Genomic DNA, 27,222 nt, shown 5'->3' with positions numbered 1-27,222 from the left:
TGGTTCTGGCCTGTCATGTGCACCTCACTGTACACATGACCAGACAGAACTCTAACACAGCCCAGCCAAACTAATGTCAAAGTTAACCTACATAATTAACCCTCAGAACCCCTTTACTGTTCTGTGGCAAAAACTACATTTACACATGAATGACACTTTGTCCAAAGTGTCATCGCTACATACTTTTATGAAAAAACATGGCACCTTCGGGATGCCTCTAGCTGGGCTTATTCTAATGCTGCCCTGACTTATGAGAGCCGCAGTAAAGTATTTACACAAGCCATTTTTACTTTCCCTTGAGTGTTCTACAAAATTTTAGCTGGATGAGAAGGAAAATTGATTTTGTGAGCATTGAACTACAGAATCAATAGGGTACGTGTGTGTGTGTATATGTATGTGTGTGTGTGTGTATATATATATATATATATATATATATATATATATATATATATATATATATATATATATATATATATATATATATATATATATATTAGATATAATATATGCACTCACTGGCCACTTTATTAGGTACACTTTGCTAGTACTGGGTTGGACCCCTTTTTGCCTTCAGAACTGTCCTAATTCTTTGTGGCATAGATTCAACAAGATGTTGGAAACATCCCTCAGGAGTTTTGGCCCATAGTGACATGATAGCATCATGCAGTTGCTTCAGATTTGTCAGCTGCACATCGATGATGCAAATCTTCCTTCCACCACATCCCACAGGTGCTCTGTTGGATTGAGATCTGGTGACTGTGGAGGCCATTGGAGTGCAGTGATCTCATTATCATGTTCAAGAAACCAGTTTGAGATGATTTGCGTGACACCTTGCATTATCCTGCTGGAAGGAGCCATCAGACGATGGGTACACTGTAGTCATAAAGGGATGGGCATGATCGTCAGCAATACTCATGTAGGCTTAAATTAGTATTTAAACAATACTAAGTGGCCCAAAGTGTGCCAAGAAAACATCCCCCACACAATTACACCACCAGCCTGAAACATTGATACAAGGCAGAATGGATCCATGCTTTCATGTTTGCATCAAATTCTGACCCTACCATCTGAATGTCGCAACTGAAATTGACTCATCAGATCAGGCAATGTTTTTCCAATCTTCTATTGTCCAATTTTGTTGAGCCTGTGCAAATTTAAGCCTCAGTTTCCTGTTCTTATCTGAGAGGAGTGGCACCTGGTGTGGTCTTCTGCTGCTGTAGCCCATCTACTTCAAGGTTCGATGTGTTGTGTGTTCAGAGATGGTATTCTGCATACCTTGGTTGTAACGAGTGTTTTTTTGAGTTACTGTTGCCTTTCTATCATCTCAAACCAGTCTGCCCATTCTCCTCTCACATCAACAAGGCATTTTCATACACATAACTGCCCCTCACTAGATATTTTTTAGCTCATTCTCTGTAAACCCTAGAGATGGTTGTGCATGAAATTCCCAGTAGATCAGCAGTTTTTGAAATACTCAGACCAGCCCGTCTGGCACCAACAACTATGCGCATTCAAAGTCACTTAAATCCCCTTTCTTCTCCATTCAAATGCTAGGTTTGAACTTCAGGAAGTCGTCTTCACCACGTCCAGTTGCCTAAATGCATTAAGTATATTACAGATACTTTTTTAGGGCTAGTTTACACTTGCTTCAAAACTTGGCTTCGGACACGCTTTATTAAAGCTCTCTGAACAGCAATCAATGCTCCTGACACTAAATGAAATGGTTAGCTTACAGTCCTGTTTACACCTTGTTTGCTTCAAAAATTATATCCCATGTAGCTTTAGTGGTGCTTCAAAGCCTCCATAGAAGTCTGACAAAGATCGTTTGAAGCACCTAGTTTTTGAGAGGCTTTAATTGCTTTGGAGAAATTGCAGGACACACACACACACACACACACACACACACACACACACACACACACACACACACACACACACACACACACACCATTGCAGAAGCATCAAAACATGTTGAAGCGGTAGGCGCTTTAATGTGTGTTGAAGTCTAATCAAGTGTAATTGGTCCTTATAGCGCTGTCAATTTACACGGCTCTTTACATATACATATATATATATATATGTTGCACATTCACATCAGTCCATGCCCTCAAATAGCCTACAATCTAAGGTCCTCACATTCGTTCATAATCTTATCTGAGCATGTCGAGTTTCTGGTGTGTCCCTGCAATGGGTATGAACTGCCTCGAGACATACCTGCTCTTAAATTGGTCTTAAGAAGGCAAAAGGCTTTTTATCTTAATGCATTCTTTCCATTAGATAAAAAGCATTGTGTTTGCCGCAGCCCTCCTTAGCCCCCCTAATACTCACCGAAGGTCCATCTAGATCCAGCGATGCTGCAGGAGTGTCTCTGCTGCCCAGGATTCCACTCCTCATTGTCCGAGACAGCAGTGCGGGGCCATTGGCTCCTGCTGCAGTTAGCCAATGAGGAGAGAAAAGGGGTGGCGCTAAGCCACGGCTCCCTATCTGAATGGACACACAGAGCTGTGGCTCGGCTCAGGCACCCCCATAGCAAGCTGCTTAAAGTGGTTGTAAACCTCAGACATGAAATATGAACAAAGCAAATCCCTCTATAGTGTGTACTTGTCTCTATCCAGAGCACCAAGTGTCATTTCTGTCTACTGCTTTGTTCCTCTGATATCTGCACAAATTACTTCTGACAAGTTTTCCTGACAACAAGAGAAAAATAGGTGACAGAGGAGAGGCCTACAGCTGATTGATCACTTCAGATCTGTTCCTGTGTGGAGGGGATGTGTCCCTTCCCTCCAATCAGCTCTCAGAACTCCACTCATTGAGTGTAACTTCATCTCCCCACCCCTTTTTTACTGACCGTTTACAGTCCTTATAAATTCAGCACTTTGAACAGATGTAGAGAAGACTGCAGATACAGGTACAACGTAAGTAGTAGGATTTGTCATCCTGTGTGCCCGGCTAATAACTTTACTGGGTATATGTAAGGGTTTACACAACCACTTTAAAGCAGTGATTTTCTATGTCAGCTCCATAATGCTGTAGTTTTGGGGGGGGGGGGGTCTTTTTTTTTTTTTTTTGTTAACTAAACCCCTTTTATGTCCTGAATTATTGGTGGGAATCTGGCTGTATTATTCAGTATTAAACTATGACTCACAATAGCTTTCTGTGGACTGTAAGCTGCAATTTTAATTGGAGCAACATGCATTTTAATGAGTGCTAGCACCCCCTAGAAACTAAGTTAAGCAGCAGCAGTAGTATTCAATCACTGAAAGGAAAAGAAACCCCACTAATAAAGGACGCCCCAAGTTTCATTAAAAATGTATGTAACATAATTGCTTTGAAAGAAATATTTTTAAATGTGTCTTTCCATTTCAGTCTGCAGCAACTATGTAGTTTTTAGACAGGATTTCCCAGAATCCTCACTCCAACATTTCTATACTTGGCTCACTGCCTCTCCCCGATATTTGCTGCGAAGGTCATGCTTGTACTCTGTGGAGGGTTTTATCTCTGGTGTCCTTAGTTCTACTGTAAAGGTTACATATTATTATTATTATTATACAGGTTTTATATAGCGCCAATAGTTTGCTCAGAGCTTTACAACATGAGGGCAGACATTACAGTTACATTACAATTTGGTACAAGAGGAATCAGAGGGTCCTGCTCGTTAGAGCTTACAATCTACATAGTAAGGTTGAATAAAGACACCAGTAAATCCAGTTCAACCTGAGTGAGTGCCCCAGTGTTTTCATTGATGCCATATATTTCTTCTTCACTTTTTATTTTTTTTTTTTTTTTTTTTTAGTCCAGCGAAATGCCCAAACTGACAGAGCAACTGGCCGGACCACTGCGGCATATGCAGGTAATATCTCAATATATGTATAATCATGATTGTGTTACCACAATCAGCTGTATATTAAAACTATTACCAAGCAGCTGGCTGCGAACATGCATACCACAATTCTTTGCACAGTCAATGATTGGACAAAAGTTTTTTGCTTTCAACATTGTGTAATGTTTGACAATGTTATAAAAAAAAATAAAAAAAATAATGGTTTGTGAACTTTCCACTTGCTTCTTCAAATTTTCTCATCTCTGCGGTCAAAAATGAATGTCAATTTGACCCCACTAATATTGAACAAACCTTGTTATGAAAAATTCAGTTTCATCTCAGACTCTTGGATTAAGGGGGTGGTCTCCTTTTCAATCAGACTATAAGATATCAGTGATTAACCACTTGGGATCCGCGCTATTGCAAAATGACGGCAATAGCGCGGACCCACATTTTCGGGACTACGTCTATTGACGTAGTCCCGGTTACGAGCGGCCTGCGCGCCCCCTGAGGGGCGCGCGCGGCGCGCTCTGTGATCGGCGAGTCCGTGAGACTCGCCTGATCACCGATCCGTGTAAGGGGTCGATCCCGACCCCTTATCACGTGATCAGCTGTCAGCCAATGACAGCTGATCATGTGATAAAACGGAGCCGGTAATCGGCTAGTATTCCTCCTCGCGCTGACAGCGCGAGGAGAAAAAAAAAAAGCCGATCGCCGGCGGCCGTGTTCGGGACATCAGTCCCGATCACGGCCAGCAATTTAAAAGGACACCTGCCCCCTGCCAGTGCCCACCTGCCACCCGCAGTGCCATCCTGAAATAAAGTAAGTGCCCCCCTGTCAGTGCCACCCAGCAGTGCCCATAGTGCCCACAGTGCCACCCAGCAGTGCCCACAGTGCCACCCAGCAGTGCCACCCACAGTGCCACCCAAAATCTGCCTCAGGTGCTGCACCCCAGTGCCGCCCATCAGTGCCCAGCAGTGCCGCCCATCAGTGCCCAGCAGTGCCACCTATCAGAGCCACTTATCAGTGCCACCTATCAGTGCCCATCAGTCCCATCTATCTGTGGTACCTATCAGTGCCCATCCGTGCCACCCATCCGTGCCACTTATCCGTGCCACCCATCCGTGCCATCTTATCTGTGCCCATCTTTGCCCATCAGTGCCGCCTTATCTGTGCCCATCGGTGCCGCCTTATCTGTGCCTATTAGTGCCGCCTTAACTATGCCTATCAGTGCCCACCAGTGCAGCCTATCAGTGCCCACCAGTGCAGCCTATCAGTGCCCACCAATGCAGCCCATCAGTGCCCACCAATGCAGCCTATCAGTGCCGCCTAATCAGCGCACTTCAATGAAGGAGAAAAATGACCCGTTTGCAAAATTTTATAACAAACTATTAAAACATGATTTTTTTTTTTTTTTTTTTTTTTGCATCTTTTTTTGTTTGTTTAGCAAAAAATAAAACTCCGAGCTGTAACTAAATACCACCAAAAGAAAGCTCTATTTGTGGGAAAAAAATGATAAAAAATTCATTTGGGTACAGTGTTGTATGACCGCGTAATTGTCACTCAAAGTGCATCAGCGCTGAAAGCTGAAAATTGGTCTGGGACTGAGGGGGGTTTAAGTGCCCAGTAAGCAAGTGGTTAAAGGAATTTGGTTTTGTTCTATTTAGAAGCCAGAGTGAAAGTTAGGTTTAATTGCTTTACTTTTTTCCTAACCACTTCCATACCAGGCAAATTCTGCCATTCCGTTCCTAATTTTTTTTTTATATATATATATATATATTACACACTTTTATTTTTTATTTTTACACTGTACAATTCCTTTTTTATCACTTTTTTTTTTTTTTAATTACAAGAAATGTAAACATCCCTTGTGTTAGAAATAAGGCATGGCAGGTCCTCCTTTATGAAGATATCTGGGGTCAATAAGAGCCCAGATATCGCCTCTACCCTGGAAAGTATGAGATAAAAAAAACTGGCAGAGTTTACATCTACCAGAGATGGAAGTGATGTCATAAAGTCACTTCCCAGGGTCATAGAGATGGCTGGGGACCATCCAGTCCATGGCCAGCTCTATGGTATTCCTCCGCAAGATTATTATTCTGTCATCCCAATCGCATGGGAGAGCCCAGTAAGGCCTCGGAGGGAGATTTCCCCTCCCACTACCTGTAAAAATCCATCGGCTTAATAGTGGCTTTTACATTAGAGGGAATCGCTAGCTGAAAACAAAGATATTAGAATGGTGCCTGTAGCTGCAGGCATCATTCAGATATCACCACTTCAACCTAAGGATGGACGTCATATGATGTCCTATGAGTGGGAAGTGGTTAAAGTCCGTTATTCATTGTGGGTGGAAGGTGGAGGTCTAAGGGATTCTGCTAAACTGCTTTGTGACATATTTATATTATTATTGTGCATATTTGGACTGAGAGATTCTTGCTGATGTTTTTGTAAGCGTATAGTCGTGCTGATACTAGTTTACAGAACTGGTAAACCACTTGACTACTTTTGATTGATATGCAGGAAACGGCCCGGAGGATTGCTAAGCTCTCAGCTGAAGCAAAGTTAGAGGTGGACGAAGAATTATATTTAGGCTCATTTCGCCCCAACCTGATGGACGTCATCTATACTTGGGCCAATGGGGCAACATTTGCTCAGATTTGTAAAATGACAGATGTTTTTGAAGGTAAGAGGTGCTATTACTTCCCATATAACTTCGGGAGGTCCTGCTTTGTGTTTATGTGAACGCAGATCCATTTATTGTGAAATGTCATTTGGCTCTTGTATCACTAAAGGACCTTTTGTAGGAGGCTACAGCAGACTATATTTCTCTTGTAGAATATAGTGTATATAAAAAAATTAATAGTAGAGCTGTTTTAATTAGATCTTTATTCCTCCAACAAACTGTTAAAACACCATGGTAAAGAAAAGTCCCATTAAAATTCCCACCTACCTTGCATCCTATACTACATGAAAACCAATACATATACAATGTTTTCTTACCTTGGAGTTTTTAACTTTGTGTTTAGGTAATAAAGATCTAAAGGACAAAGCTTTGTGGGTTTTTTGTTTTCTGGCAATGGGAATACAGGTGGTCTCTGGGTTACAAACAAGATGGGGTCTGTAGGTTTGTTCTTAAGTTGAATCTGTAAGATGGAACAAGTACAAGGCTGGGGAGCCCCCAGGGAACCCAACAAGAGGAGGATCGGGGCTGCTCTGTGCAAAAGCACTGCACAGAGCAGGCAAGTATAAAATGTTTAACTTTTTTTTTTTTTTTTAAATCTTCCTTTAACATCACTTTAAATACAAAAAGTGACCCTAAACTATAGGAATAAAGTTGCTTCCACTTGCCTACTGTGTGTGACCTGTGTGATCTGTCAGCTACTCTGCAGTTACTAGGGAATGATGGAAAACAAATGAATATATTTAGAAATGTCAGCACTGTTATCCTATATCTGATTTAATACATTTCCTTTTTTAAATAAAAGTAGCATATCCGCTTTTCCCATGATAAGAAGATCATGCTCCTTGATTGATTTTCCTGTTATGTGTTTATTTCTGTACATGGAGAGCTCCCCCTGCCAGAGGAGGTCATTGATCTTCAGTTGTCAGGAGGCAGCAGCAGTGGTTTTTCTCTGGCCCGTCCGGTGCTATGGGGCAGGTCGCCTTTCTGCGCTAATGACTTTTACAGTTGAAATCTGAAGTAAGCAATCCAGCTTATGAAAAAAAGTCACGTTCTCCTATTTTCTGTTTTTTCCACTCTAGAAAACAGGCCGTTTACCTGTGAAATCTGTATATTTCTGTACATTTCATTGTAGCATTGTTTCGTGGCATCCTCTCTGATTTGCAAGTTCTTCGGGCACAAAGCTGTGTAACGTTTCCAGACTTAGAACAGCCATTTACCACCAATGCCGCCTGTGCCGTGTCCGAGTCTTTTATCCTCCAACGTATTCCACCCACACACTTACATTTCTTTGCCTAATGCATTTTATCGGAGGGGTGTTGGGCTGCATTGCTGAGTGCAACTGGATGCTCAACAACATAACATGCAGAATGTATCCTTGGTTAACAACCTAGGGTCACAGCACTTTAGTTGCTCTATCAGGCAGGCCGGATCTCAGACTATAAAATAACCACTTCAGCTCTGGATGGTTTTACCCCCTTCATGACCAGGCCATTTTTCGCTTTTCAGTACTGAGCTACTTTGACAATTGAGCAAGCCCTAAGTTTGGGTGCCCCCATTGCAAGCTGCTTGCTCTGGGGGCACTCGGAAAGAAGGGGCCAGGAGAACCGGCGTTGGACCCTCGAAGAGGATCGCAGCTGCTCTGTGTAAAACCGCTGCACCGAGAAGGTGAGTATTATTATTATTATTATTATTATTCACGATTTATATAGCGCCAACGGTTTACGCAGCGCTTTTACAATGTATAGGGGGGACAACACAATTACAGTACAATACAAAAGGTACAGGAGGGCCCTGCTCATAGAGCTTACATTCTAAAGGGAGGGGTTGGTGGTACAAAAGGTAATAGCTGCAGAGTATGACATTTTTTTATTTTTTTAAATAACAAATTGCCTTTTAGGTTTGGTTAACATGTGAATCGGACAGGCTTTTAATGAAGCTGGTTCACACACATTGGGGGTGGCCGCAGTCCATTTCTGAAAAGGGTCCTGTGCAATTTTGGGTCTGGTTTAGGTGCGATTCAGGTTCGAATTTTCACTTGGATTCGCACCTAAATGGTGAACAAAACCACTCCGGACTGCAAAGCGCAGCTGGACACCTGTGAACCCAGCCTTAATATCACTTGAAGCACAACAGACCTTGCTTTGATCAGGAAGGTTTTTACCCCTTGGTTACCAAAGCTGCAGGAAATATAGTTGGGTTATCTGTAAAGCTCTGCTACATATAAAATATTGACCTGATGGACCTTGGTATACGACTTCCCTGAAAGACGGACACGTGTACAAGGCTTGTCTAGAGCAGGTCGCTCTTCTATGAACACTGTTCTAAATATTGAGGTCAATTACACAGGAGCTTCTCCTTCTGTGTAAATATTTAGAAGATTAAATGAGGATTCTGATTCGTAATCTTGAAGAAATGATGGCTTATGATTTTCTGCAGTGCTTTGTGGCTGTCCTGTGTGGTTTCCATAAGGGTTGGATCATGTGGGCTGTGATAATTAAATCCACATTCTAGCCAGTCTGTCTTTGATGCTGGTCATTTTATTTTGTATAATCTCGCAATCTCAGAATGGGACAATCTATAAATGTTTTCACATATGTGCTTGTATAGGAGTTCTCATACACTATATTACTAAAAGTATTGGGACGCCTGCCTTTACACGCACCTGAACTTTAAAGTGGTTCTGCACCTAAAAATTAAATATTAAAAGCCAGCAGCTGCTGACTATTAATAAAATCACACTTACCTGTCCCAGGGTCCAGCGATGTCGGCGGCAGATGACGAGCGATCGCTCGTCTCGCTGCTGCCCCCGCCACCATCCTCTGTCAAGGAATCGGGAAGTGAAGCATTGCGGCTTCACTGCCCGTTCTCTACTGCGCATGCGCGAGTCACGCTGCGCGTCTCTTCTGATCCCCGCTGTGTCCTGGGAACTGTGTGTTTCCCAGAACACAACGGGGGGGGGGGGGGGGGCAGGGGTCTGCCCGGAAGTGGGTGCAGATACCTGGATTATCCAGGTAACTGCACCCCCCTGAAAGGTGCCGATTGTGGCACCGGAGGGGGGGAGGGATCAGATTAGCGGAACTTCCCCTTTAGGGTGAAGAACCGCTTTAATGGCACCCCTGTCTTAGTCTGTAGGGTTCAGTATTTAGTTGGCCCACCTTTTGCAGCTATAAAAGCTTCAACTCTTCTGGGAAGGCTGACCACAAGGTTTAGGAGTATCTATGGGAATGTTTAACCATTCTTTCAGAAGTTCATTTGTGAGGTTAAGCAATGATGTGGATGAGAAGGCCTCACAGTCGCCGCTCTCAGGTTGAGGTCAGGACTCTGTGCGGGCCAGTCAGGTTCCTCCACCCCAAACTCACTCATCCATGTCTTTATGGACCTTGCTTTGTGTACTGGTCCAAATCATTTGGTGGAGGTGGATTATGGTGTTGGGTTGTTTCTCAAGGGTTGGGCTTGGCCCCTTAGTTCCAGTGAAGGAAACCAATCAAGTTCCTCCACCCTAAACTCGCTCATCCATCTCTTCTGGACCTTGCTTTGTGCACTAGCTTCATAATGGAACAGGAAGGGGTCATCCCCCAAAATGTTCCAGTGAAGGGAACTCTTAAGGCATCAGCATACCAAGACATTTTGGACAATTTCATGCTCCCAACTTTATGGGAACTAGGGGGCCAAGCCCAACCCCTTAAAAACAACCCCACACCATAAACCCCCCCTCCACCAAATGTTTTGGACCAGTCACAAAGCAAGGCCCATAAAGATATGGATGAGAGTTTGGGGTGGAGGAATCTGACTGGCCTGCAAAGGGTGGGCCAACTCTGTATTGAACCCTACGGACTATGACTGGGATGCCATTAAAGTTCATGTGCGTGTAAAGGCGGGTGTCCCAATACTTTTGGTAATATAGTGTATGTGATATAGGCAGCTGTGTCCCTCCTATGAGATAAAAGCTGATATATATACTACTGTATGATTTGGCTGTACACTGTCTCGTCACCCGACGCACTTCCTTGCTGTGCAGTGATGGACACAAAATGGCTGTTCTCTTTATCTAATACTGTTTAATGTGGACCACGCATCAGATGCATTTTTCATTCATGCCTAAAAATTGTGTAACACCTCCAGGTATTTATCTCCGATATTTCCCCTAATGATATCTTCATCTGTGTGGCATTGTATAGTTACTTATAGTGACATCAATGGAAATAAAAGTTTACATCTAACTTCTTTCAGGTAGTATTATTCGTTGCATGAGGCGCCTGGAAGAATTACTGCGCCAGATGTGCCAGGCCGCCAAAGCCATAGGGAACACAGAGCTGGAGAACAAGTTTGCAGAAGGTAGGTGGATGATTGTACATTGTACCAGGCAGTACAGTGGGCTCATCTCTGAGCTGATAAATGTAATAACATATGAGAGGGGTTCGCTCCACAATTATACTAAGCATACAAATTAATAACCAGAATCAATCAGCAATGCGTTAAAATGATAAAGTGCATTAAGGCACTTTATTATTTGAATGCATTGCTGATTGATTCTTGTTAGTAATTTGTATGCTTAGTATAATTTTGGTGCGCACCACCATATATTGATTTTTCTTATTCATTGGGGGGGGGGGGGGGGGTTGCACCTCTGTCGGTGGTTTGCTGCAACCAATATATATATTTTTTGCTTACTTTCACTTTAGTAGCGCAGGGATATTTATTATACCTATATGAGAGGGGTTGTTGGATGCCCCATCTAGATTTCTAGAGACGTGATTTATTTTGTATTGAAAGTTGTTGCATGTTACCATAGTAGTGCTATAACAGATTAGATGGTGGAACTCTGGACAAATTGCTAAAATAACCAAATTAAAAATATGTGAGTGCATGTTATGAGTGTACTGAGTGCTGACCCTACCAACTCATTTACTATACAGTGATTGTTCCTTACTGCTTCCTCCAACAATGCAAGTCTTCTCTGCCTTCCCATAAAGATATTGTATTTCCTATGTGACAACAGGGAGGCTGACTGATTGCAATGACATACAGAGCTCATTTTTAAACAATTATAAGCTCATTTTAAACCAGCCTGTTGGTACATGAGACAATTTATTTGGTAATGGGTACTTCCTTGTGCCTGCATATCATGTCTGATGTCCTGAAGAGCACAAGATATTTATGCAATAAAATGTAAAAAAAAATAGCTCCGGTGGTCACCAGTTATGGCTTACCACGTCCTACCCCCAACTACACGAAGATATGTGATGGACAGCCCCACTAAGCAAATGCTAAGACACAATGGGGGGGTTGGCCAGAGATGGCAAACACAGGTGCTAGGAATAATTTGCATATCAGTGAGACCTGGAATTTGCTTCCAGAGTTACTTTACAGGACATTGGAATGGACATGCACCCTCCCTGGAGTAGCCTGTATTCCAAGTTGTAGTTTTACAGTTATTTACCAAGCCCATTTATACACTTTATTGTGAACCGTGCAATAGTGGCTGAAAACTTCTTTAATGACACAGTATCAGTGATTATTATCATTCCTCTTTTTTTTTAAATGCTCAAAATAACCTTTTAGTTGTAGGAGAAAAACAAGCCAGCAGGAAGGTAAGCAGCTTTTCTTGCAGAGGAGACCGGGTTTGATTCAAAAAGCTTTAACATTTGTAATCAAATCACATTGGATGGAACTGAAAATAACTGTTAAATATACTTCTCCCGATGTGTAAATTGAGCCTAATACAGTATGTCCCCTTTAGGTCTCTTGCACACAGGAGTAAAAAAACACCACACTTTTTACTGATTTAAAATGAGATACGTTGTTGTCTATGAAACAATGTAAGCAGCTGAGTAAAGATCAGAGCTGTGACACAAAAATAGAAAATGTAACATTTGAGTGCAGTAATTTACTTGCATACATGTTTACTCATCTATAAACTTACACACCTTGACACGCCTATTTTTTTTGATTGAAAATGTATACTTTATTTTGCAAGAAAATATACAAAAAACATGCCTATACTCAACATTACGTGGGTCTTTACACTGTGATTTTTTTTGTTTTGTTTTTTTCTCTGACTTTCTGTTCCCGAGTAAACAACACCTATGTCCCCTATGGATAGTAAAATTCACTTAGTTGGACACCGCTGCACACACGTGCACAATTTTAAAGCATGACATGTTTGCCATCTATTTACTTGGTGTAACATCTTTTACATTTTACAAAAAATTGGGTTTATGTATTGTGTTTTGCATTAAAATTCCCAAACAATTGCGTTTTTAAAAACAGCTGTGGAAATACCGTGTGACAAAAAATGGCAAAACCCACCCATTTGTTTTCTAGGGCCTCTGCAAATACACACACACACACACACACACACACACACACACACACACACACACACACACACACACACACACACACACACACACACACATGTGTGTGTATGTTTGGGGGTGCTAAGTAATTTCTAGCCCAAAATACCGATTGTGACATATAAACAAGCAGTGCCAGAAAGCTCGGTTCTGAAGTGGTTTAATGACAATTTTACAAGTAAACCAAGAATGTTTCCAAGAAGCTCACTCACCGCAGACATCTGACAAACATGAACTTACATCATTGCTGTGAAATGTCCTCCGGAAAGTTTAGGTATATTTCAGTAGGCTGAATGATACAGCAGAGATTTGTGTTCAACTCAGCATTACATCAATATACTTTTTATCTGCTGAAAGCTTTTCAGTATTTATTCAAGCAGCAGGCCCAAGATGAAGGTCTTATCAAGCAGAAGCATAGCTTCTGCCCAAACTCTGCAAGATGCATACTGCAGGCCAAACCTTCACACATGGACTAGAATAACAGTGTTGGAACGCACTGAGCGATCATCCATATACATGCTGTGCTGTGTGTGATACAGCATGCATTTGTATTCATCAATGTAGTCTTTTGGTCCATTTGGCTTTTCCTATACATTTTGAGTGTTGCAGGCACTGATATATAGTGCTGGCAATCTACGCAGCACTTTACATACTATACATTAGTGTCTGCCTTTAATGAGCTTACAATCTAAGGTGTATTTATAGATCTGTTGAATCGTATCTGACTCAGCAGTTTTGTGGGACAGCTCACTGCACCATATCTGAAATGTTTGAATGTCTTTTCCATATAATGTTCTTGGCAGTTTTTAGGAGGTAGGTAACCAGGTTGTTTCTCAACCCCCTCCATTGCTTGGGTTTGGGACTAGCATGTTAAAAGTGATTGCACATGTGCATAGCAAGTTTGTACACACATACTAAGGCTGATTTAGACCGCCAATTAAAAAAAGGGGGGTGGGGGGAGGTGAAGGTCTGCTTTAAGTCCTGCTTACCTTGTGATTGGTTCTACACATATATGCCTAACCAGCGGATCCAGCGTTCCCCGGCTGAGATCCTCTTCTCAGCAGCTGCCACTGGGGTCCCGCGCCACCTTGTTTGTGTGAGAGGGGTTCAGCTGGCAGGCCTCCTGATAATGCGTCTCTAGGCCCGCCCCCCTCTTCTGTGAATGAAACCCTAAGGCCTTCTGGTATATGAGGTACATATCCCAGATGGCACAGCTTGCCTAGACAAATTGCGTGCATTAGAGATGGGACCAACACTTTTCAGAAAAAAGGGGTAAACAAGGAAAAAAAAATAATCAGGGAGCGGAGGGGTGGACAGGAGGTACTTTTAGTTTGCAGATGAAGATCCACTTTAACCTACCAGTACCCAAACAGATAGCGTCCTGGGCAGCATTCAAAGCAAGGACCTCAGTGCTTCAAGGTTGATATGCTAACCAACACTGAGCCACTGTACATAGACAACCTGCAGCTCCTAAGGAACTGTAGCTCTCATCATGCTTTGCCAGTTTCATCTTGGGTCATCTATACTAACTGGTGATGTGGCTGTTCTTTTTCATTTCCTCCTTTTATCGCTCAGTACAGATCTGTGTCTAAATGGGCCTTGGGTAAGAAATGTGGTGAAAATCTACCATGAAACTTTTTTGCAGAAATCTAAAACCACTTGCTTAACGTGTGTTTTAGTGTATGTGAGTGAGCCTTAATGTCTGACAATTGTATAGTGTAGTCCAATACCATCTCTAGCTATTTAACGACCGGAAGGATTTTCCCCCTTAATGACCAGGCCATTTTTTGCAATACGGCACTGCATCGCTTTCACAGACAATTGCGTGGTTGTGCAACGATTTACCCAAACAATATTGATGTCCTCTGTTTCCCACAAATAGAGCATTCTTTTGGTGGTATTTGATCACCTCCTGTGGTTTTTATTGACAATTTTGAAAAAGAAACTTTACCTTTTCATAATACACATCCAAATTTCTTTTTTTTAAAAAAACACATTTATCAGTTTTAGGCCGGTTATATATGCTTCTACATATTTTTGGTAAAAAAAAAAAAAAAAATCACAATAAGTGTATATTGATTTGTTTATGCAAAAGTGATCTCGTTTACAAACTGTGGGATAGATTTAGGGACTATTATTTTTATTGTTTTTGTTTTTTTTTGTTTTTACTAGTAGTGCCAATCTAAGGTTTTTAGTGGGACTGCGACATTGCGGTGGACAAATCTGACTCCAAATTAGACTTTTTGGGAACCAGTGACATTATTACATCAGCACTAAAAAAAAAAAACTAAAAAAAAATTGCACTTATCGATGTGAAAATGACACTGGCAGGGAAGGAGTTAACACTAAGGGGCGATCAAGTGGGTTAAATGTGTTCCCTAGGTGTGTTTTAACTGTAGAGGCATGGGCTGCCAGGGACATGAGAGATCGCTGTTCTCCATCACTGGGAACAGTAGATTTGTCATCTGGCAGAACGGGGATATACAGAAATACACAGGAGCGGGCTTCAGATGCCCACATCCTTTATGGCCGCTGCCTGTTTCCAAGATCAAGTAAGCGATTACAGATTTAAAAGTATGAGGACAGTAAGAGTCATGGTGGTGCTTTTGCTTTTATCAAAAAATTGCTTAGGAGAATGGAGCACCACTTTAACTTAACGTGTTGTGATGGACGATTCCTGGTGCATCTATAGGCACTAAAATATGTACAAGAAAATCAAAATGGCTTCAAGTGGCCTTTTCTATTCCTGGCACCAAAGGCAGAGCAAAATAAACTCTGTAAAAAAGAAATTGTAATTGCTGGGTGTAGCCCAGACCTCACATTCGGGTTTTTTCTTTAATGTGTGATTTCCAGATTATAATTAGCAGAGTTTTCACACAGCTCCACCTTTTTGTTTATGGCACAGAGGAGATTTAATCCCATTGACACCTTTGAAAAAAAATTTTTTTTTCCTTTTTAAAGCTTTCCAACAAGTTCATTACAGTGACTTCAACATCTGCTGCTTTTGGCACAATTTAATTGACACGGCCTGATCTATAGAATTAAAGAACATCTTCATATAATAAAAACACCTCTTCTATTTCTTAAATGTGATGGATTCTTAACTCAACTATTGGTTACCAGAGCAATGTCCTTTATGTTGGTATACACCAATCTGAAGGTTAAAAATGAGGTATCCAGTAGCCATGTTTTTCTATAAAAATTGAGGAGTGTGAAGGGAAAATCGGAGTCTGAAGAATCGCAGCCTGTAGCTTGACATAAATGTGTAGAGTTGAAGTACATGCAAAAAAAAAAAAAACTTTATACTGGGAAATTAAAATTGGAGGACAGGCAGGATTTTTAATGCATAAGAGACATGCTTTGTTGCTTCTGCATTAAAGCTACTTACCTGCCTGTCCAGCCTTGCACAGTGAGACGCACACACGCAGCTCGCTGTACAATGCCGAATCTGACTGAATTTCCGCACATGGACGGGAGTGATGTCATCCCCGCCTGTGTGTATATGTATGTGTGTGTGTATATATATATATATATATATATATATATATATATATGTGTATATATATATATGTGTTTGTGTGTGTATATAATATAATAGAGAGAGGTATATTTAACTCTTTAGCTAGAGGTGTATGTGTTTAAACCCATTTTTTTTTTTATTTCTCACAGGTATTACAAAAATCAAGAGGGACATTGTTTTTGCTGCCAGCTTGTATTTGTAACGGAGATGATGGGTTCAGTGCCAGTTTTGATCCAACAAAACCTTTCTTTTAAAGTTTGTACAAATTCATCCATGTAAGACTGATCTTGTTTATATAAACAGTTTTATTGTTTTGGTGTTACAGTTTGCAGAACCAAGCAATGTTCGTGCATAGCAATATTACATGTTTGTACATACCATTACCACACTATTTTAATAAAAAAAATTTACAATTTGAATACCACATTTCTTGTATTGTGTCTCTGTATAGTTGATAAAAGCATTAAACACATTTATTTAAAAATTTTAAAGCTATAACATATACATAAAAAGGTGTTCTTTATAACTATATACAAAGTGGGCATCTGACGGGTATAGCAGCAGCATTCCATAGCATGAGTCCCCTATACACGGCGCAGGGAGCCATTATGTTTCCTTAGCTGACATTCAAGAGCCTCTCCAGTGGAGACAGCCATTGGTGAAAACACAGCTTGGCCACACAGATGTCTAGCTTACAGAATGGCTGCCGGCATGGTGTATAGGCGACAAATGCAGATCACATGCTTAAGTGCTAGAGTGCCATGCAGGGTCAGCGTCTCCAGCACTGAAGGCAAAGGACTAACCTACACAACCAGATTTAGTCTCATGCTATTAAGCCACTGAATCTTTCTGGCAATTATCATCTTTACAGCACACAGCCTGTGTGGTAAAGTGTCTAACAGCCAGTGGATGAAATCACTCAGCTTGAAATTAAAACTGCTTGTGTTGTTTAGCCCTAAAGGCAGGTTAAGAGAAAAGAACTCGTGTCAATGCTTTGTGGTGAAATCAGGATACTGGCAGAAGTGGCTTCATGGCTGGTGGCCGCTTCCATAGTGGTTCCCGTTGGTTGATGTCTCATGCAGCGTAGTGTGTGAATCCTCCTCTTTGGGATTGAAGCTGTTCTTCTTGTCTTTGAAAAAATCTGACACGTACACAACCTGTGCGATACAAGACAGAATGGTTAAAGGAAAACTACGACTTTTTTTTTTTTTTTTCTTTTACATGTTGCATTTTAGTATTCTGTTTGCCCAGAAGGTATTTCAGAAGTTAGCTGTGCATTGTTACTGGTCCATATTTCAGAAGTATAGCTCATGCAGATTGTAGGTGGTCTCCCTGCAGCTTTAACCACTTGCCTACTGGGCACTTAAACACCCTTCCTGCCCAGACCAATTTTCAGCTTTCGGTGCTCTCACACTTGACAGTTACTCAGTCATGCAACACTGTACCCAAATGAATTTTTTGTCCATTTTTTCCCACAAACAGTACTTTCTTTTGGTGGTATTTGATCACCTCTAGGGTTTTTATTTTTTGCGCTATAAATGAAAAAAGACAGAAAATTTTGAAAAAAACGCATATTTTTGTTTCTGTGACAAAATTATGCAAATTATTAATTTTCCGTCATAAATTTTGTCCACTATTTATACTGCTACATGTCTTTGGTAAAAATAACCCAAATTAGTGGATATTATTTGGTCTTTGAGAAAGTTAGAGAGTCTACAAGGTGTGGTGCGAATCGCACAAAATTGATCACATCTGATGTACTGGTGGCCTATCTCACTTCTTGCGACCCGAACAAGTCAGGAAAGTACAAATACCCCCCAAATGACCCCTTTTTGGAAAGTCGACATTCCAAGGTATTTAGTAAGAGGCATAGTGAGCTTTTTGATGTCATTTTTTCCCACAATTCTTTGCAAAATTAAGATTTTTTTTATTTTTTCCACAAAATTGTCATTGTAATAGGTTATTTCTCTCACGTGGCATGTGTATACCACAAATGATACCCCCCAAAAAATTCTGCTACTCCTCCTGAGTATTACGATACCACATGTGTGGGACTTTTTCACAGCCTGGCCACATAGAGGCCCAACATGCAGGGAGCACCGTCACGTGTTCTAGGAGCATAAATTACACGTCTAACTTGTTGACTACCTATTACACTTTTGAAGGCCCTGGAGCACCAGGACAATGACATGTGACACTGATGACAGATGGCACTGATGACAGATGGCACTAATATGTGGCACTGATGACAGATGGCACTAATATGTGGCACAGATGGCACTAATATGTGGCACCGATGACGGGTGGCACTAATACGTGGCACCGATGACGGGTGGCACTAATACGTGGCACCGATGATGGGTGGCACTAATACGTGGCACCGATGACGGGTGGCACTAATACGTGGCACCGATGACGGGTGGCACTAATACGTGGCACCGATGACGGGTGGCACCAATACGTGGCACCGATGACGGGTGGCACCCATGACGGGTGGCACGTGACACTGACAAATCGCACTGATGACAGATGGATTTTTTTTTTTTTTTAAACTTACGCCCGCTGCAGCCGTTGATCTCTTCCCTTCTCACACGCTGTCTGTGTGAGGAGGGAGAGTGGCGCTGAGAGATGATCTCATATGTTTACATATGAGATCATCTCACATTGGACACGCCGATCGCGCTGTAAACGGCCGCTGTGATTGGCCGTTTACAGCGATCTGTGACTGGCTGTGTCCGAGGGACACGGCCAGCACAGAACTTCCCCGATGCGCACTCATGGGAGCGCGCATTGCGGAAGTAAACAGGAGACCGTTCAGGAACAGCCTCCCGGCAGTTAGCGTCCGCTCTGCAGCCGTATTTTGGCTATAGAGCGTGCGTGAAGCGGTTAATAAACTGGAGGCTGCAAAGGCCAGTTATAGGTTGGGCTGGTTGCCATTTGTTTGTACTTTGGTTAATTGGTACAGGGGTGCACTGGGATACCTTCTATGCTATTATTGGCTGTCCAGTTTGTCCCCTGTACCTTTTCAAGGAGGGGTGGGCTCCCTCCAGGCATACCTACCCTCAATCTGTCCATTAATATATATGTGCTCTAACTATGGAGACTCTTAAAATGTATAGTTAGGACTCCATTACACTGGACTGCTGTGAAATGGCCCTGCAGCTCATGCAATGCATTTGAAAACTAAACCCCTGGTTTGATGTGAACTGTTAAGACCAGACAATTCAGTTTGTTGCAGGCTGGTTGGTTGGTAAGTGGCCTGGCAATTTTTCTTGGTTTTCTTTTTATACTAAACTGGAGGCAAAGCAATATGTAATAAACACATATGGCTGCCTATTCAGAGCTTTGTAACTGGGGAGATTTGGATGCCATTACCAGTGCAGCCAGGGAATTAAACTGTGAAACCTGGTAATTTGGGAGAAGAAGCTACAGCCTAGGTATAAAAATGGGCCTGGATTTGTCTTGTGCCAGAATGAAAAATCTTTTTGCCCACAACTTTCCCCAATAAAATTCAGAGATTTGCTTGTTAAGTGACTCCTAGCAAGGAATACCGTATGTAAAGTGGCCAGTCTGTCTCTGGCCTTAGTTGGGCTGCTGAACTGGAACAAACCTGTAGATTAGAATACGCAGGCCCCATATTTTACTCATCGTTTTTAATGTGAAAGTAGGTTTGTGATCATTTTTATACACTGGTGTTTATATAATTTTTCATTATTTGCGGGAAATATGGGGGTCCTATTATACAGTGTATCTAGAACATGCTGCGAACACAAGCTGTGCACTTGTTTACTGCTTCTGCAAAAAAAAAAAAAGTGGATACTACTTTTATGGGGTGTCCTCTGAACCATTCTGAGGGGTGTATAGAAACATTTTATGAAGTGCAAGGCAACCAGATCCTCCTAGGGAATGTTTACATGAAATTTTCATATTTGAGTAATATCGCGTGTGCGTGTTATACGTCGATCCCCCGCCGTCGTGAGCCTCTGGGCGGCTTTTGGCTCTTCTCGGCGGCTTCCGGACGTTCTTTCAGGCGAAAGCTGGCGAGAATGGCTGGAAGCTACCAAGCGCCGCTGAGATACACAGGACATCCGGCTCTGTATCTCGGCGGTGCCATTTTTAAAAGGAAAAGCTGCAAAAAAAAAAAAACTGACAAGGCTGCAGATGGACACTGACAAGGCTGCATTGATGGGTATTTAAATGTAAGTTTTATTTTCCTTAAACTTCCTCCTAAAAGTTTTTTCTTTTTAAAATTCCCTCCTAAACTTGGGGTGCGTGTTATACGCCAGTAGGTATAGATGATCTTAAAAGTCAAATGATGGGCAAGCAGCAGCACTCTCATTCAAGGAGGATGTGTCCCTGAGACAGCGCGCACTACCAATGCTGGTAAACCGCTGATGACTAGATTTTTTACCCATGCGTATAATGGTGTCCAATCACAGCTTGTGACATGTAAATAAGGAAATGGCAGTTATTGGCATTCCTCTCCTCACACTGACAGTGCGTGAGGAGAGCACATCAGCGGCATTTCCTCACAGGGGGGATTTGCACAGATAAGGCACTAATTATCAGTGCAGCTCCAACAGCACAGATCAGTGAAGTAGAAACATTACTTATTTACAAACTTTTTTTTTTTTTAAGAAAAAAATAAAAATCCTAACGGTGATTACCACCAAAAGAAATCTCTGTCTCAAAAAAAATTGTTTGGGTACAGCGTTGCATGTCCGGGCAATTGCCATTCACAGTGCAACAGCACAAAGCTGACAAGTGGCCTGGGCAGGAAGGGTGTAAAAGTGCCCAATAGCTAAGTGGGTAGGTAGAACCCTCCCCACTCTCTTCTAGTACCTTTGGCAACATGGACTGTTCTGACACTAGGGCTGGGTTTAGACTAGTGTGAATTGGATGCAGGTTTCCCCCACATCAAATGCTCTGACAGGAGAGTGTGCCCGGCTTTGGCAAAAATTTGGGCCTGAAACTGACCCCCTGCTGTCAGCCGCATCCATCTGCCGTGTGAACCCACCCTAACAGAAGCACAGACATTCACAACTACGTCTTATATGCAGTGTGATAATAGCAATGCCATAGTATGAGAAGCTAGCTTACAATCTATATAGCATTGAGGCAGCTTGCAGAGTAGGATTTCCTTTAGAAGCTCACTAGCAACAGCAATACACTTACAATAAGGACTGCCACAATGGCTCCCTGGATGAGGCCAATGAGGACGTCACTCCAGTGGTGTTTGTAGTCCGATACTCTAGAAAGACCGACATAAATGGAAACTGCAACAAGGCCAAATTGGATGGTGGGACGGAGAAGCCTGGCCCAATCTCCTCTCATTCGGGACTGAAGATACAGCTGGAAGAGAGATAAAAGGAGACATGAAGATGCGTGAAAGGAATTTAAAGACAATTACATTTTTTTTTTTTCCACATGCCTGCCTCCAACTGTTATTACAAGCGCTTCTCGCACAAGGTTTACACCTTTTAAGCCTTTGTTCCCCTATTGCCCTGCAATAACGTAATGTTAGAGCATGCATTACTGCAATATGTGAAAACATGCATTTTGCGTGCTATCCATGAACGCCATTCATTCTTAATAGTGCCCCACATGGCAAAGTATGGTAATGCACTACAATACATTGTATTACTAATTGTCACACTGGAGGCATTTTTTTCCAGGTGCTACAGCGCTAAAAACAGTGCCTGTAAAAAGCCTCCGCTCCAAACCCACTTGGGCTTTCACACTGGGGTGCTGCGCTGGCAGGGCATCACTAAAAGTCCTGCCAGCAGCTTCTTTCCTTCTTGAAAACAATAGGGCAGCACCAGCAAAGCGGCGTTTTGCAGGCATATTTAACCTCGCTTCAGCCACTAACGGCAGAGTTAAAACCCCCCGCTATTGGCCGAATAGCGCTGCTAAAACAGTAAAATAGCCCCACTTTATTGCTGATACCCGGGGCGTCTCAGTGTGAAAGGGGTCTAAAGTGCTACTGTATAGATACATATTTTTTTTTTTTTGGGGACGACCGAGTTCTACTTCAGTTTAGATTGACAATATTTACATTAATCTAGTCATTGCCACATAACAAAAATGAAACCTTATGAAGATGATAGAATCCTTTACTTGACACAAGGGCCTATAAACCGGTTGGTAAGGCTCAGCATCAGCTCCCAGGACACCTCTGATAAGGAAATTGTTTGACTAGAACATGTCCGATTCAATCACTGCAATATTGGCTGTGACGTTCTGCAATGTGGAGCACAAATATAGTGGGGGGAGCAGTGCACGTTGCGATACTTTGACTCCCCTATACACCCAGCTCTGGCATTCTACTCCTCAGGTTCATGTACACTATATAAGGCTATACCTGTATTGTACATGGGGAGCCTTACAGAAGTAGCCATCCGGAACAGGTTGCAGTGCTGGAGGGACACTGCTTCAGTATATTAAAAAATAAATAAATGGTATTTACTTTTTACTCAGTATATTGCAGTAATATTGCCCATGGTAAAGGTACATTTTTTTTTTTTTTTTTTGTAGTTGGCCTTTTAATGGCCCTCATCCACCCACAAACTGTCATAGCGATCATCATTTCTGAGTCACGAACCTGGAAGCGATATGCAGATTTGGAGGTCTGATTTAACTTGCACTATAAATTCCTCCAGGTTAGTGACTCAAAGTACTTATGTCATGGAAAGCCAGCTAACTCATTTTGGAAGCTTACATAAAAGTATACAGAATGGGTTTTCAGAAGCCACAGATTCCATTCCAATTCTATCCAAATCAGGTAGACTTTTGGTTATTGGTAAAAGTAAAATATACCATCAGATTGTTTTGGCAAGCGTTTGCTGTTCTGATTATTAGAAATTGGAGTGTATAGTAAACAGTACAATAATGCCACTCCAAGCTTAAGAACATAAATCCTGTTATCCCCATAATGAAAACACTTTAAATAGATAATGCTCTTGGTATTTTTTTCCAAGCTCTTAAAAGCATCAGTGAGCAGATTTCTGGCAGCAAAGTGGCTCTGTGTGCGGCAAAGTGATGGCGATGCTGAGGTTTTAGACCCCACCAGGAAGGGAATTAGTGCATTTTTTTGGAAGTTACATGATGAAGAGACATGCAGTGTTAAGGTTGCATCTCACAGACGCCAGTAAATCTGCATTTACCAGCAGTGCTCTTCAATAACCACGTCCATAACATTAACCACCACCAGTGCCACAACAATCCCTTGATGCGTACATGCAAATCTTGAGCTGCGAGTATAGAGAACCTTATAAGACTTGTGTGTCATTTATGGAGACCACCCATAGACACACCAGGGGGATCCTTATTTCCAGATTGTAATCGATACATTCAACCCTTTGAAGACTTTTAATTATGAAGCCCCTTGAAGTGGTTGTAAAAAAAAAATTTACCCTGTCTACATGTACCGATAAGATAATATAGAGGAGAGTTCAGGAATAGTTGAAAAAAAATGCCCAACTGCTCCTAAACGTCCATTTACCAGCACCAGTGTACATGAGGCCTTGGTGTCCGACGCCAACAAACTGATTGGCAAGGCCAGTGAAGTTGTTGGATTGGAACTGGAGTCTTTTGCACCAGTGTTGGAGAAGAGTATGTTGTTCACGTTATGTTCCATCTTGGACAACTCCTCCCACCCACTCCGCAATACACTGGTCAGTCTGCGGAGTACCATCAGTGACAGATTTACACCCACAATGCACCACAGGAAATCAGTTTTGCCTGTGGCGATCTAGATATAAAATTCTCTGAGGGCTGGAGGTGAATATTTAATTCCGGTTGTTTATGATCAGGACTTTGTGCTGTTTTTAGGGTATGTTGGTATTGTGTTGGTGAAAGTGGTATTATTTGTATTTGGTAGTTTGCCTGCTATTTTAATATGTTATTTATTCTATGTTGTATTTTAATTGTATGGATGTTTTATTTGTAGTGCGGTATTCTTTTTTATTTGGTGTTAATGGCTGTTGCTGGTAATTTTGTTGTGTTTTTGCATCTTGTGTAGTCTTTGTTTAGTGTGTCTGTGTGGTAACAATTTCCCAATGGGATTAATAAAGTATTCTGTATATCACAAGACATTGTCTTTTAATGTTGTCCATGCTGGCTTTGTGCTTTATTGTCTACTTGGTGATCTCACACTGCTGCTTCTTCTTTGTCATCCCCGCTCTGTTGTTTACTGTGCACCGCTCTGCACCTGTATTTACCTTACCAATGTGGCAGATGGTCTCTTGCCTTCCAGCTGTTGACATATTGGAGAGATGCAAACACAAATCCACTAACATAACAGTAGGGAGCCAGATACTGGTCCTGCTCATCACACGGCCATGTGAATACTTCTCTAAGCAATTGTATGAGCCATCCGGCTCAATGAACTTGTCTGCTCCAGCCATCCAGGAGCGTGCATCAGGCATGGGGGACTCCCATCAGCTGCTTCCTTCTGACAACTGTGTGTATGTGGCCTAAAACAACAATTGTCACTAGAAGTAATGTGACAAGCCACCCCTCTTGTGTTTGGAGTTCATTGCATTACCAGCCAAAAACCTGTAAAAGAATAATTACCAGTCCGGCAGACAGTCAAATGTTCACTTCTGGGTGTGTCAATAGCAGGTCCCCCCATTAATAAAGTATCAGTGTTCCTTCAATGGGTGATCGATTTTGCTTTGTTTTTTAATATAGTGGGAAGATCACTTTATAGTGAAACTATATCCATAACTACTTGATAAAAATGTTCTTTAGCAAGAAACATACATTCCCTATGAATTATTATGCTACCAAAGGCAGTGTGTAATGTAAATTGCCTCCGGCATCGCTCCTGTTTCTTCTTGCTGGAGGATTCCATTTTGCTGATTTGCTTCATTTTCCGATTAGAAATTCCCCTTTAAGATGCAATTCTCCCAGCACCTTAAAAATACACCACCACTCAGAATAAAGTCTTTTGTGGACCACATTTGTCTTGTAAGTGTGCTTTAAAAAAAAAAAGAGATATTTTGGAAGGTTGTTTTCAAAATATACTTACTGCTAGGAAGAGCATGCAGTACATGGAGAAGGAAGAGTGCCCCGAATAGAAGGACAGCCTGGAAGACAGAAGGAAGACACAGCTGGTTAGTATAATCTTACCATCAGGATCATATAGATTGTTTTTTTTTTTTTTTTTTATAATTAACATCCTTCTGTTCTTTGCCAACAATGTACTCATATGTGATCCTTTTTTTTTTTTTTGCCAAACATACACAGCCAAAATTCAGTGTTGTCTTTTTCTACTTACATATTATTTGACTTAGAGTAACTCTACTTTTTGTTGAGCTGATCGATGTACATTACAAGGATTTTAAACTTTGTTGCAGATCCCTCTGTGTTTGTCTGTGTCCATGTGGTAAGTGAATCTCATGGTTTCCTAATTATCAACCAGCTGCTGCACCTGCATGGCTCTAATAAGGAAACTTGCAGGGCCTCTATCTCTTTAGATGCAATTTCCTATTGGGGGTATCACCAAAAATGACATTTTTGTTGCAGGGGATGCTTCATATCTGACTTGTATCTTAGTGCAGGCTGCTGGGAGCAGTAGTGAGCCAATCACACAAACAGGAAATGTTTCTGGGGGGGCGTTCTGTACACAGTATGGGTCTCTCTCCTCACTGGCTCCTGTGGCTGTCAATCACTGCCACTGAACCAATGAGGAGGAGGAGGAGGAGTCAAGCTGTGCTTGGTGTGTAAATGTCCATTCACTGAAGTATGGCTCGGGAAAGAGCTTGCTCGAGTGTGCCTATAGCAAGAGGGTTGCTATTGATGGGCAGTCAGCGGGGGGGGGGGGGGGGGGGGAGCAGCCAGGAGCTAAAAAGACGATTGGGGCTGCTCTGTGCAAAACCATTGCATGGAGCGGGTAAGTATAACATGTTTGTCATTTCTTTTTTAAATAAACCCTTTAAAATCACTTGAAATGGGTTTGAAATACTGAAAAAGCTTTAGAATCACTCCTTGAAATTCCTTCCAAAACAAGCTGTATGACCTACACAGCTATGTGTATGTTAAGCCCATAATAGCCTCAACTCATTCTCCCTTCCATTTGATAGGATGTAGGTACCATTTCTATAGCTCATTGTGGCCTGTGACCAGTTACCAAATCACTTAAGTGGCCCTCGCCCTTTATAGCAGGGGTGCCCAACCTTTTAGAGTATATACAGTACACCTGTCAGCTATCACTGTGGGGGACGATGCTGATAAAGTAACTCATGTAAGGAAGCGCACTCTAGGGGCCTGGTAACATGTTGGCACTGTTAGGGACTAGGAAAGAACGATCCAGTGGAAGTATAGAGGCAGAACACATACATTAGACTACAGCGATCCAGCAATGTAACCGAGCCAGAATTTCAGCTGGTACTCACAAGGCATCATATTGTCTGGGTTGGTGATTTATGTATGTACGATGCTTAGGAATCACCAGCTTAAATTAACCAATCTCAAAAACCTGGCATGTAGAAAATGTTACAGTAGATTAAAACATTCCAGCCATTAAAGCCTTGTATTATCCCAACACAGACATTCATTAGGGCTTTTAAATCTACATTGGTGGTGAGTGTGCACAGAGACTGCAGACCCAATTAATGTCAGGTTATTTTGGGAATATCGATTTACATCTCATCATCCCTAATTCTATGAAAGCTTCCAGATACTCGCATTGCCCTCCCATGGGATACCGTTGTTCTTGTTTGTAATCTTATTACATAGAAATTTGAGTGCATTGTCATGGTGCAATTAGTGATTGCTGGGAATGGGGCCTGCATTCTTCTCCGCAATAACGAGCACACCAACAAAGGCATTTCCATGGGGA

At 41.9% G+C, this 27,222-nt stretch overlaps 2 protein-coding genes across 3 annotated transcripts in view; one reads left to right on the top strand and one right to left on the bottom strand.

The window, feature by feature from the left end:
- Nucleotides 1–16,803, top strand: part of MTREX (Mtr4 exosome RNA helicase) — a 124,548-nt gene extending 107,745 nt beyond the window's left edge. Inside the window, exons 24-27 of the mRNA XM_077462719.1 lie at nt 3,794–3,850; nt 6,341–6,503; nt 10,734–10,838; nt 16,529–16,803. Of these exons, the coding sequence (XP_077318845.1) occupies nt 3,794–3,850; nt 6,341–6,503; nt 10,734–10,838; nt 16,529–16,581 (378 nt within the window). The 3' untranslated portion in view covers nt 16,582–16,803. The remainder of the gene's footprint in view (nt 1–3,793; nt 3,851–6,340; nt 6,504–10,733; nt 10,839–16,528) is intronic.
- Nucleotides 16,667–27,222, bottom strand: part of PLPP1 (phospholipid phosphatase 1) — a 125,204-nt gene continuing 114,648 nt past the window's right edge. For both annotated transcript variants that reach the window (XM_077462720.1, XM_077462721.1), the window contains exons 4-6: nt 25,411–25,468; nt 21,555–21,731; nt 16,667–17,536 (exon numbers count right to left, since the gene is read on the bottom strand). In XM_077462720.1, coding sequence (XP_077318846.1) covers nt 17,408–17,536; nt 21,555–21,731; nt 25,411–25,468 — 364 coding nt within the window. In that variant the 3' untranslated portion in view covers nt 16,667–17,407. The remainder of the gene's footprint in view (nt 17,537–21,554; nt 21,732–25,410; nt 25,469–27,222) is intronic.

Source organism: Lithobates pipiens, unplaced genomic scaffold (assembly GCF_037356315.1).
Source record: "Lithobates pipiens isolate NorthernLeopardFrog02 unplaced genomic scaffold, aLitPip1_a1.2 Scaffold_3, whole genome shotgun sequence".
In the NCBI taxonomy this organism is placed as follows: Eukaryota; Metazoa; Chordata; class Amphibia; order Anura; family Ranidae; genus Lithobates; species Lithobates pipiens.
This window is presented reverse-complemented; position numbering and strand designations above follow the sequence as displayed.